The following is a 12,828-nucleotide window of genomic DNA, read 5'->3' as shown; positions in this document are numbered from 1 at the left end:
AAAGCATCTGAAGCTCGGCTTAGATAAAAGCCGCGTGAATGAGCTATGTGAGTGGTTTCACTTTTTATAATAATCAGAATCTCTTGTTCCACATTCTCACTTTTTGATACAGATGAAATTTACACACATGCAGTAGTTTACAGTGACTCATAAGGAAGTTAGGAGTTATTTGGAGTCCATTAAAATGATCATTAACACATTTATGTCTCATTTCTCTAAAGCTGAATTTCTGTTACATCTTTTAAGGAGCAATATATTGAATGCTTGCTCATGATGAATCAGACAGATGAGATTTTTTTTTTTTGACTGAACAAGAGGGCTCTGTGCTGCCTGTTCTGCTTGTTAATAACTCCTCCTCCACTGACAAAAGCAGCAACTAAGAAATTCATTATGCAATGCTCAGCCGTGCGTTACGTTTGATTATCTAACACCAAATATATTTTTCTTTTAATTAGGAAATGAAATTATGAGGTCTTGGCTTCTTTATCACCTCTTGTTTTTTTTCATCCAACATGATCATGAACAACAACAAGAGCTTTATAATTGCATGTAGCCCTGCGGTTCCTTTTAACACTTGACTCCATCGTACCTCACCCTCGCATGTTGTGGTGAAGACACTAGTCACATATTAACGGTGGATGATCACATTACTTAAAGGAGCTATTCACTAAGAGCTGTCTCCAGTTAACTCTGGTCTCTATCAGGTCTTTTCTTCCACTATATAAATATATATCTATATGGAAAGAGAACTTCTGTAAGAGCAGGCTATGACATGCTTTTCTATACTGATAGTCTGCTGTGAACTCAAGGAGATTAAAACCTGAATGTATCATAGAGCTTTTAGGGTAATAAAAGCTATACGCTATAAGGGTTGCTATAGCTTAAGGCTGTAATGTTACACCTGGACTAAACATAAAGCCACAAGCTGCTTGAGTACTGCTTTACAGCTCAGAAATGGGAAGAATCAACAGACTTGATTTTGTGCAATTCTAAATTGAGAGCTGTGGTTATTTTCACTTTTACTATCAAAAAGATAAAACCCTGCAGCAGCATCCTTTAAGTCAGCTGGTAAAGAACATACTGTTTCCTGCAAATGTTTAACAATATGAAAACTATGAGCCTCTAGCAGTATTGACACCAACCTCACTGCTGGCTACAACCCCTCTCTCTTGTACAGCTTTAAATAGAAACATGTTCTTCACATTTTATAGGGCTAATTGTTGCTGCCAGAGCTGTAGTCACACCACTGTCATAAGATTATGGGAGTTGTGGTGTCTATGTGGGAGAGAAAAGTTTAAGCACAACGGTATTTAAGAAAAAGAAATAAACTTTCCATCTTAGGTAAGACACTAAATACCTTACGTTGAATATATAGTGTGCTTGTATTACTTAAGATGAAAGGGAGTTGAAAAGGCTGACTGAAGGATGCAATGCCAAACCCCAGTGAAACACAGTCAGCATTTTCAGTACTGGCTTCTCAAATATTGTAAATATCAAATACCAGAATATGTTTGTACATTTTGTAATTATCTGATATTGCAGTTAGTATTTTGCTCAGTGTTTTCATGTAACTCTTCACCCAATAAATCATCACAATCATCACATCACATTGCCTTGTAGATACAGGTGTGATGTGCAATGGACAGAGAATGTCATCTACTATATGATTACTGTATTTTGTAGGACTTCTTAAACTTTAACTTAATTTAATAAGCAAGCTAGGAGGTTCCTTTTTCCTGCTGTATATAAAATTTGCAAAAGTGAGAGATCTGTGACCCATTCCATCCCTAGTTTTATTATTTTAATGATGGCAGGGAGTTTCAAAGAGTGAATTACTTGAAGCAACTGAATTTTTATCCGTATAAAATGTCCCTGATTATACATCAAAGTAATTACTGAGCCTCATCCTGTTTCACAGTCCCTTATTTTCAAAGATAAGACATCAACTTAACATTAGCACTAACTTTAAAGTTAAAAGCTAATAATGCATTTGGCATTGAATGGATGTCTGCAGAGTAAATGGAATCAGAGTGAATAAAAGGGATAGAGCTGAAAGAAGCTTTTTAATTCCCCACAAAGAACCGTCTTCATAAATGATCATGAAAACCTGCACTCAGTCATTTGGCGTGGCCCTGGATTTGTCTTGTACCTTTTTCTTCCATAATGTAATAAACTGAATGCCAAAAGAAATCACTCTGACATTGCACTTGTTTCTACAGTCCTTTTAGTTGATCAAAACTAAATTTCAGGATTTTTTTTCTTTTACTAGTTTTACCTTACTCGTCTTGTTGTTTCTTTCCTAACTTCTGCACTGACAGCGCTCAGCTGGTGACATCATGATCCGAAACATTCAACTGAGGCATGCTGGGAAATACACGTGTGCCGTTCAGACCAAGGTGGACAGTGTCTCTATTGCCACGGATGTGGTCGTCAGAGGTAAGGATGCCCAACACGCCACATATAAAACCTCCGCCAAAAACCAATGTCAAACAGCACACACCAGATTTAAGAGAAAAAAAAATCTGATTAGTAGTAAATGATCTGCCCAGATCATTAATGGGTTCTTCTCTAGCCCGTCACTCCACCAGGTTCGGTGCAAATCGGTTCAGTACTTTTTTGCGTAATCCTGTTTACAAACAAACAAACAAACAAACAAACAAAAACAAACAACCAACAAACAGACATGGGTGGAAGCATAACCTCCTTCACAGAGGTAATAAATCAAACTTCAACGACCAAATTTTTGTAGTAATATTTCTACCTCATGATCTGATATTGGAGCCTGGCACCCAATGTGACTTGTCTTTTTTTTCATAGATACTAAATTTATTGTGGACCTCCTCCCATGTGTCCTTTTTAAAAAAAAAAGAAATGTGCAGTATAACCCAAGGAGCTATTATGGCCAGTTTTTTTCAATAGCTTTCTTATTTTTTTTTTATCATAGACATGTCAAACCAATTTTTTTTTCACCTGGGCTTTATACATGAAACCTCCAGCTTGTAATGAAAATCATGCAATATGCACTGCAATTCTGACTTGTATTTTTGCACTAACCCTCCCACTATATTTCCATTATTGATTTCCACCTGGACCATTAACAGTTATAGTTAAAGCTTTTTTAGACTCAGTTTAGACTTCCTGTTTTATTATTTGATTTGCTCAGTAACATGATTAAAGCATTATGTTATTGTTTTGGCTGCTTAACAGCATGTATGATGCGTATGGATGGAAGTAGGACCCAAGTACAGATATGAAGACAGATATTTTTGTAGTATATATACTAGCTTAGCCTTTGTTAAAAGGTTATAATGACAGAGTGCATACACATCGCCACTGTTGCTACGCCTAGATGACATACACCTGAAAAATGTAACTATACGTCAGGGCTACGGCAGCTATGGAGATCCCAGAGAAAAGCTCAGTTATCCACTATCTTTCATCTTGTGCAGTAACACATTTAGCACAGCCATTTCTGAAACAAACTCTCTGCTAGCCAGGAATCTCACTCTTTTCCCCACTGGGTGAAAGCATGTTAATGCAATGCCATAAAAGTACTATAGCTGAATGTATAGCCATAATTTGCCCATTAATATGCTATAACACAACATTAATGGAAGCATGTGAACGAAGTTACTGTGAGGTATCTAATTAAAAAGCTATGGCCTGACAATGAACACCGTATCTATGTAGTTCTATGTGGGAGGCACATGTTGTGCACCGCGATGCAGACGTGTCATTCCACCTTTGTCTTCCCACATAAAACCCCTGTATGGCAGTGGTTCACAACCTTTTTGACTCCTGACCCCTTAAAATTGAAATAAAAACCATGACCCTTCATCACAGGTTACATACAGTGCAGTATGTTCATTGTTCATTGAGTTGTAGGGAAGAGTGATTTTTCTTTATAAAAAAGATTGTTTCATTTCAGTCATCTGAAGAAGAGGTCAAACCATCTGGTTATTCTCAAAAAAGCAAAGATTAGAGAAAAATTTATATAATTTCAGAAAATAACTTCATGTTTTTCTTCTCTCCTATTCTGTTAATCATCTCGCGACCCCTGGCATTTACCTTGCAAACACTTGACTCTGACTCCCACGTTGGGAACCATTTCTGTACAGCGTGTCATGATCTGTAATAGTGAAAATACTGCTCTTTAGGAATAAAGACAATGAGATAAGATAGACTACATTTGTTAAAACAAATCATGCTGCAGAATTTGTCTCGATTTGTCGACTTTTCTCTACATCACCATCGATGTAACAAACATTGAGTTCGGACTGGTTGTAGTTCAGTGTTGCACTCAAGCTTCAGCAGGTGTTAGCAGCTGTTATCCACCCTCTGTGCCTTGGTTCCTCTTCTCTTCATTAGTCTCTACAGTATATATCATCCCTTGTGAGTGAACTGTGACAAATTCTCCTTCCAGGTCCCCCTGGCCCCCCTGTAGACTGTCAGGTGACTGAGATGACAGAGACCACTGCCTCGCTGTCCTGGGGACTGGGCATGGATAACCACAGCCCCATCCTCAGCTACACCATCCAGGCCAGAACGCCCTTTTCTCTCGGGTGGCAAGCCGTCACCACTGGTAGGCTGGTTTCATCCGACAGTGTGGTTTAGGTTATGTGAGTGTGAAGTTCACTGAGTAGATAAAAAAAAAAGAGTGAGGGGGGTGTGACTGGTATCCTTTTCAAACACCACACGTAAAATGACAGTAAATAACACATCACCAGCTTGGCTTAGTTTCAGTGGCAGATCTTGCAGGGCTTTGATGAAAGGTTATTTCTGTGATGTCTTTCAGTTCCTGAGCTGCTCGGGGGGAAGCAGCTGTCAGCCACTGTCACTGACTTGAGTCCCTGGGTGGAGTATGAGTTCAGAGTCCTGGCAACCAACAGCATAGGAACAGGAGAGCCCAGCAAACCCTCCAAAAAGGCCCGCACCAAAGAAATGCGTATGGATCTCAAGTTTCTTATATTTTCTCTTTTGACAACAGTGACACAAATCGCTTGCAAATTATGCACATTTTATGTAGAGAGATTCTGCTTCAGGGTGGCAATTAGTTCCCTTCACATACACACATGAATATTTCTATGCATTAACACAAAAACATAAAGAAGCATGCTGTCTCACAATGGCCACCCCATTAAAACACCCTCTAACTAAATACAGAACTTAATGGTTTCATAAGGTGTGGACTTTTCATATTATATTCCATATATAGCATATATTCCAATATGCTGCACATTTAAGTATGAATTCAAGAAAGGTCTCACACTAATCATAATAACTTTTCATATTTTCATTTCAAATGACAGATACATGAATAAACAAACTGCTACATACAACCACTGTGTTCATCTGTTAGTTCCCAGGGTGACCCCAGCCAGAGTGAATGGTGGTGGTGGTGGGCGTTCAGAGCTGGTCATCACATGGGAGGTAAACAGGCATACATTAAATTGTTTGTGTGTGTGCGTGTGTGTTTGTGTGTGTGTGTGTGCGCGTGCGCGTGTGTGTGTGTGTATTTTATTTTTGTACAATATATTAAATGTACAATACCAACCAATTGATATTGATCAAATCAATCAAACACAACAGTAATGACATATTGACTTGGGTAAATGTTTGTACCACTTTAGTTTTACATTGACTTGGATCTCTCGCATCACTTTTGTCATTCAGTCATTTCAATGTGAAACTGGAATATACAAAGATTAACTCTCTTATAGCTCTGTTATATTTCACCTCAGTATAAAACCACTTAACCAGACAGTGATAAATTCATGCAAGGCTTGCAAGTACAGTACCACTCTCAGCACTATTCTCCTAAGTGCCCTAATCCATGCATAGCTGCAGTACTTTTAGGTATTAATATCTTTAATATCAGTCATCTTGAGTCATCCCTCTGAGTCATCTCATACCTCCTTAGCCTGTTCCTGAGGAGCTGCAGAGCGGTCCAGGCTTTGGCTACGTGGTAGCTTTCCGCCCACTTGGGGCACAAGGCTGGATGCAGGCCGCTGTCACGTCCCCAGATGCCTCTAGATATGTCTTCAAGAATGAGAGCATCCCTCCCTTCTCCCCCTACCAAGTCAAAGTCGGGGTTTACAACAACAAGGGGGAAGGCCCTTTTAGTCCAGTTACCACCATCCACTCAGCGGAGGAAGGTGGGTACTATTACAACTAAAAGCAAAGCATGTCTTAATTTCACTCTGTGAATGTACAACAACTCTAACACTGTGTCCGCAACAATGCAGCATCAGGTTAGTCTTAGTCTGATTTCTATCAGGTTTATTTTTAATTCAGTTTTAATAACTGTCATAATGTCATTTTAAACACCCACTGCCATGTACCAATCAATGAAGATCTTCTGTGTTGCATGAACTGGATCTAAAATCCTGGATTCCAGAGACTTGGAGGCCATGGAAACATATTTCCTCGATCAGCTTCTTACTAATATTGATGCAGTCCCACATGAAAACAAAACTTTCTGCCAAAGTTAAAACAGTTTTGGTTATTTCACAGGGGAGATTTCTATATATGTGTTTTTTCGTCTGCTCATCTCAGCAGTTTGCTGTTTGTTTGATCTCAGAAGGTGATGTCACACACTGCCGTGAACAAGTTGGGGTTTAGCATTATTTGAATCAAACTGTGGTGACAGCCGGTGGGTGGTCTGCTTATGTTGAGAAACAACTGTCAATTTCATTAGATCAACCACATCCACTCAGCTCTGATTAAGCGGGTCAGCTGAGTTCATGAATGTTTGCAATATTACAGAGAACTACTTAAGATGAACACGCGTTTTCAGGAGCTGCGACACCTTCTTAAGTGGATAGACTAATGCCTTGCATCCACTTGCAGGCAGTGGTGGCGTTAGCAGGTTTCGGTTTGTCGCTAACACAAACAACAGAAAAAAGTCTGTTTATCAGGAAAGTGAAAGGTAATTATTTTTCCTGCCCAAGGTTTGTTTATTGTAAAACACATAGCCACAGAACCTGAAAGATATTACATGTACATGAACGCTTTTTTGTCTGGCTAAGTAATTAAAATAGTTTTTGAGCTGTGAGATAATTTAGAAGAGTTTAAAACCCCCTCAGTTATTTAACAGAAACAGTATTTCTCTACATGTGATCCATGTACACATGTTCACAGGATACCTAAAAAGAAGATGACTATGCACAGGTATCCTTTCCATCATATCCATCATAAACATACAGTCCTCTCAATTTATGCTAATCCCTCTACAGTTACATTACTACATTACACAGGGGATTGTTATCCCGTAAACAACCAGGTAACGTTATATCACACTATTTGAGTGAGTGTTGGAGCGCTCACTCCTCCCTACACACGAGTGCGGCTATATTTGATAGAGCTACAGTACATTCAATAAGTTATATTGTGGATGTGGGTGTACTGAATCCATGTCTTCGTACTATTATGTGTGTTTTTCAGAGCCCAGCAGAGCTCCGGGGAGGCTGAGGGCGAGGAGTGTATCAGCGTCCGAGGTAGAGGTCACCTGGAGGCCGCTGGCCTGGAGCAACAACCGCAGACGCATCCTGGGCTATGAGGTCAACACATGCCCACACAGCAGGACAGAACATAGTGGATAGTGCCGACAACCTTTTTGTATTAGTGTTTTGTACGACTATTCATTCATGAAGTGAACCGCGGTATATGAGCATGACATACTGTATAGATATATGCAGGGTTCATGCCCACAACTGCACAGTTACAGATGGAGATATTCAGTTACAAATGAGGTGAAATCTGATCAAGAATAACCTGGGTATTTTTTTCTATGTTTTTAGTTGCAGTACTGGGGCGAGAGGGAAAAGCAGGACACAGCCAGTCTGATCAGGACAGTGGGGAATAAAACTTCAGTACTCATCAGGGATCTGGAGGGCAGCAGTACCTATTACATGTCCCTCCGGGCCTATAACAGCGCTGGAGTGGGTCCACAGAGTGTCATAGTCAATGTCACAACCAAGAAACCACGTAAGGACACACAACATATTGTGGGGACTGACTGTGTGTATGTGTGTGTGTGTGTTTGTGCATTGTTTTCCTTCTTCTTTTTCTTTGATTATGGGTTCATGGTCCATTTGGTGTATATATATATTTCACTAATAATGTTTCCCCAATTAGAGTGGAAGAACTGAATATTCACTATAAGAAGAGAAACCTTAAAGGTGCCATGTGGAGTTTTTGTCTGTGCTTTTACATTCTGTGTTTCTCACCAAAATACACTGTGTATCGCTGAGGCCTAAAAATGTGTTAAAAGTATTTACTCTCTCATAAATCATTTACAGAGACATTTTGTTTAATATTTTATTTTAGTTTACATCAGCTAGCAGTCTTCCTCTTACCTCCTTTTCCTTCTGCGAGCACATTGCTTTGTTTCTTGGCACTGCACCAATGTGAACAGGGTCACAATGGGTGATTTGACATACAGGCCAAGCTGGCAAATGATGAGACGTTTTCCAGCTGAGGCAGGATTCCCTAAAAACAACAGCCAACTCTCCTCTGCATCTCATTTTCACCCGTTGCTCTTCTCCTTCTTCTTTTATGGCTAAACACTTTACCACCCTTGTGTGTGTGTGTGTGTGTGTGTGTGTGTGTGTGTATCATGCCATCGGCATTCTCATGCACACGCTCGAAGAAAACAAGATGCAAATAAAACAGGGGCCACGTAATCAGAACGGCCCTCCATGGAGCCGCTAGTGGGAAAAAACTTCACAGGGAACCTTGAACTTTCAGGCAGATGTGTAGCTTCTTATGATTGTGTAGGACAATCGTTTTTACTGTCAACACAGTTCTAATGTTACACACTCCTCGCGTGTCTCATCACACACAGTGTATTCTGAGAGTCACCGCTCTCAGATGATAAACTGATGAGGAGAAATCTCCTTCATGCTGAGTGTTACTGTTTATTGACTGGGAAGCTTGTTGTCTTTCTCCAGCGCCTAGTCAAGCCCCGGTCAAAATAATGTGGAACACTTCCAACTCCAAGGTCATCCTGAGGTGGGACAAAGTACATGCTCTGGAGAACGAGTCAGAAGTCACAGGATATAAGGTAAAAAGATTTACACTCCTCCAGTAGAGAGGGCTGAAACTGAACCGACTGCAGCTCTGATGAATGAGTGGTTTTATAGATTGCAACATAACAGAGACTGACAGACTGTCACTTGGTCCATTTACTCCATATAAGCACAGTGTTTTGTTTTGTTTTTTTGCTGGTTTTGACTGCACTCATATTTATGAATACACTGAAGTAAGAAAGCGTCTAAACTTCACACTATTGTTAATTGCAGTTAATTTGGAAGTACACGAAGCCCTATTTCATCCTGAACTTGTTTTGGTATAATATGCCGCTGCATATTAATTACATTTTTGATGTCCTCCACAAATTGCCTCCTTTCCTTAAAATAACAAATCCTTGATAACCCCAATCCCTACAACCTTTTATATTTACACATATATTCACAATATCTACAATTTTTTTAAATTGTTGCTCACGGGGGAGTCCAAGCAGGAAATATTTATACATGTTAACAGTTGATTGATTGTCATCTTCCCACATTGTGACATTTGACTTGTCAAAGCAGCTTCATTTACACAATATATGTTTTGATAATTACTTCAGGGAGTGAATTTCAGGTTGTTATGAATCCTTCTGCAGTGACTTTTGTCTTATCCATAATAAGATAAGACAAACAAATAATATATGTACATATATTAATTTGCAGCCTCCTACATTTAGAATGTGAAAATGTGGGTCTCTGTCTTACTCACCTGCAGTTGTGCACATTGTTTTCATCTCACCAAAGGCGTCACCTTAAAGCGGGCCTTACTGCTTCCACAGCCCAGAGTCAAGCTGCAGCTGAAACATATGGACTGATGCATCTCTGCTCTAAGTGTATCCCTCCTGCACTCTCTCCTCTGGTGATCCAACACAGTCATGTGTAGATACCTACTTAGATTCATCCGTGTTGGTTTCAGAGGCAGCACATTACATCTCATGGATGTCTCTGAAAGAAACACAAGCTAGATTTACTTGTCAGCGCATCGACAAGAGCACTCTGAAACCACTCACACGATACGTCATGCTAGGAGAGGAGAGTTATGTCTTTGTGTCATGCCTCACATTATCATCATCTTTCCCTCTCTGCTTCCTGTAGGTGATGTACAGCCAGGACAAACACAGCCGGCCCAGTGTGGTGGAGACCAACACCACCTCCTTGGAGTTGTCGCTGCCAGTCAACCAGGACTACGTCATCCAGATTAAACCCTTCAGTGAGGGCGGGGAAGGCAGCAGCAGCCGCCAGATAACTATCCCCAAGATAGCAGGTGGGACTATCCTGACACATGAAACATGAAAATGATGTCTGTCTTCCGTTTGTGAGACGTCACTGCAAAGACGCTATGTATTCAGCTGTGTTAAAAAAAAAAAAATCTACCTGCAGATACCAGTACACTGTTGTGTAGAGCATGTAAGGAATTATTTGGTGTCTCTCTAATCTGATTTATTCTATTGGAGATGATTTCCAAGAAATCCCAGAGAAAGACTGTGACATTGTTGGTATTCATCAAAGACCAGTGTGCAAGTGTAAAAATATACTCCAGTACTCTAAACACAACACATTCTGCAGCTGCTAGTATTATGGTCTTTTGAGGCTGCTGTCAGTAGATAAGTTGGTATCTCTGATATTTATGAGGTATTTTTTTACCATTAAATGTTGGCGCAAAATAGTGAGTCTTCAAATAAGCCATTTCTCTCTTTTATCTTTAGCAGTAAAACACAGTCTCTTATCCACAGACTGAGAAGTATATATCATAAAACAACAAAATGGACTCAGACATGCAAAGAATTTTGCCAGAAGCTGAATGTTAAAAGTGGATTATTCCTTTTAATCAAACTATGGCTGTTGCTGTGCCCCCCTCACTGGTCGAGCTCTTTGAAAGTCAGGTTGTCCTATAATTGAGTGTAGCGCACCAGTGCCATCTATTGATGTAATGATGGACTCACACCACAGGGTTCTCTGCATGAATGTGTTTCTTAAGCTATAGTTGGTCATGTTTTGTACTGTGACGATTTATGTGAAACCATGGAGTTCATGTTTAACACATGTTTAAAGAACTGTTTTTTTTGTTGTTTTTTTTTCATGCATTTTTTGATCTCACCACACATTAAGAATAAGATTTGTTTATGTATTTCAGGCTCCACACCCATAGGAGCAGCCCCAGAGGCCTCTGCATATCCCTTGGTTAACCTCGCAGCCCTAATCCTCACAGCCAGGACTGTGCTATGACAAACGTGTGCAGGACCCAGGCACTACAGCTGCTTATTAAGAGGTGAAACAGCAGGTCAAAGACAAGAAGAGACTGACAGCAGCATTTCCACCTGCTCCCTACCCTACCCTACTGTGTCTTTCCTCTTCCGACTACAAAGATCTCTTTGTGAGGAAGATTCTTTTCCTCTACCTTTCTAAAGGAGTTACTGAAAGGAAGTGGCTCTTTCAGAAGTTGTGTTTATGGAACTGAAAGGACACCGTGACTTGACTGCAGTTTCTTTGAAGATGTTTTTTTTTTTCAATGCTCCGTTCTAACCAATGGGATTCTCAAATGGATTTCACCATGGAGGCCCGATGTTGTGTGATGCACAGTAGGATGTGTATATGCTTTCTCTGTGGGACTGTGCAGGTTTTGTTAAATGGATATGTATGTAACACTGGACTTTTCTCGGATGATGGGATTGTATCTTAACTGGGGATGGAGGAGAGCTAAAGCAACTCATTCTCAAATGAGTGAAGTTATATTTAAGCTTGACTTAAGACAAAAAATGGATTGAAGTCATTTTCCTCCTCTCTCTTTGGACTGTTTTTGAGAAACTTGCTGAACTTTCTCAAAAGAAAAACCAACTGTTACTAATCCTTGCAAGAAAAAAAAAAAAGAAAACAGGGAGCTAAGCCTCATTGCTTTATGACAAACCAGAATTTGGGACCTTTGTAACTTTGCCTGGATTTTATTCATGCTTTTATGTTATACCACGTTACATCGAAACCTCAGAGTTGCCATGAAACTGACTGGAACCAAAGGTATTGAGCCAACAAGGTTCAGTTCCACCTGTTGTATCATTGTGAGAAAATGCAGCGCGTACACCCCCCCCCCCCAATATGGCTTCCATCGGCTTGTGTTGATTGAATCGATGTCTCCCTCATCCATGATAAGTGTGTAACAAAGGCACGCTGAGCATTGTGTGAGCCACATTGTTGTACACTGTATGTATGAAATCCTCAGGTCCCAAATGAGCCTTAAGTCTTATGATTATTATCCATGTTTTTATTATTCAAGGAAATTTTTATTTATTTTCCTCCTCTGTTTTTATCCACATTGTGTTTTGGCTCACTCATGCTATAATTTATGAATAACTGACCTTACTGTACCCTGAGTATGTTCCAGATTTTTTCACTTTTGTTACTTTGTAGATCATATTTTTGGGCGTTTTGGGCTCAGAAACAACATGCCTTTCTCCTATGTCTTTCATGATGAGCACTGTAATACAGTACAAGTGGCAGCTTATTACTTAGTAGGGATGGTATTTTACTGTCAGCTGCTGTTTGGCATGAGATTGGTCAGTGTACGTACCTACGTTTGCTTAGGATGTCTGAATGGATCAACCTGCTTTTAATAAACATAATGCCATTTTCCTCCATTTACTTCTTTGATGTCATAGAAGAGCAACACGTCCTTTGTTTCAAATGTTAGAGCTCCTTCGTCATCAGGCCAGGCAGTGGGAAGTAAAAAGCACTTATGGTCCACCTCAGCGGATGGAGTTTG

General features: G+C 40.0%; 1 protein-coding gene across 1 annotated transcript in view; it reads left to right on the top strand.

Moving 5' to 3' along the window:
• LOC111219202 (contactin-4-like) overlaps positions 1-12,667 on the top strand; it is a 55,953-nt gene extending 43,286 nt beyond the window's left edge. The window contains exons 13-22 of the mRNA XM_022741815.1: positions 2,319-2,436; positions 4,424-4,582; positions 4,796-4,945; positions 5,360-5,430; positions 5,921-6,155; positions 7,444-7,559; positions 7,800-7,986; positions 8,952-9,064; positions 10,170-10,338; positions 11,209-12,667. Coding sequence (XP_022597536.1) covers positions 2,319-2,436; positions 4,424-4,582; positions 4,796-4,945; positions 5,360-5,430; positions 5,921-6,155; positions 7,444-7,559; positions 7,800-7,986; positions 8,952-9,064; positions 10,170-10,338; positions 11,209-11,300 — 1,410 coding nt within the window. The 3' untranslated portion in view covers positions 11,301-12,667. The remainder of the gene's footprint in view (positions 1-2,318; positions 2,437-4,423; positions 4,583-4,795; positions 4,946-5,359; positions 5,431-5,920; positions 6,156-7,443; positions 7,560-7,799; positions 7,987-8,951; positions 9,065-10,169; positions 10,339-11,208) is intronic.
• Positions 12,668-12,828: the final 161 nt, after the last annotated feature.

This window comes from Seriola dumerili, unplaced genomic scaffold (genome assembly GCF_002260705.1).
Source record: "Seriola dumerili isolate Sdu_G_001 unplaced genomic scaffold, Sdu_1.0 BDQW01000056.1, whole genome shotgun sequence".
NCBI lineage: Eukaryota > Metazoa > Chordata > Actinopteri > Carangiformes > Carangidae > Seriola > Seriola dumerili.
The sequence above is the reverse complement of the archived record's forward strand: the minus strand, read 5'-3'. Positions and strand labels throughout refer to the sequence as shown.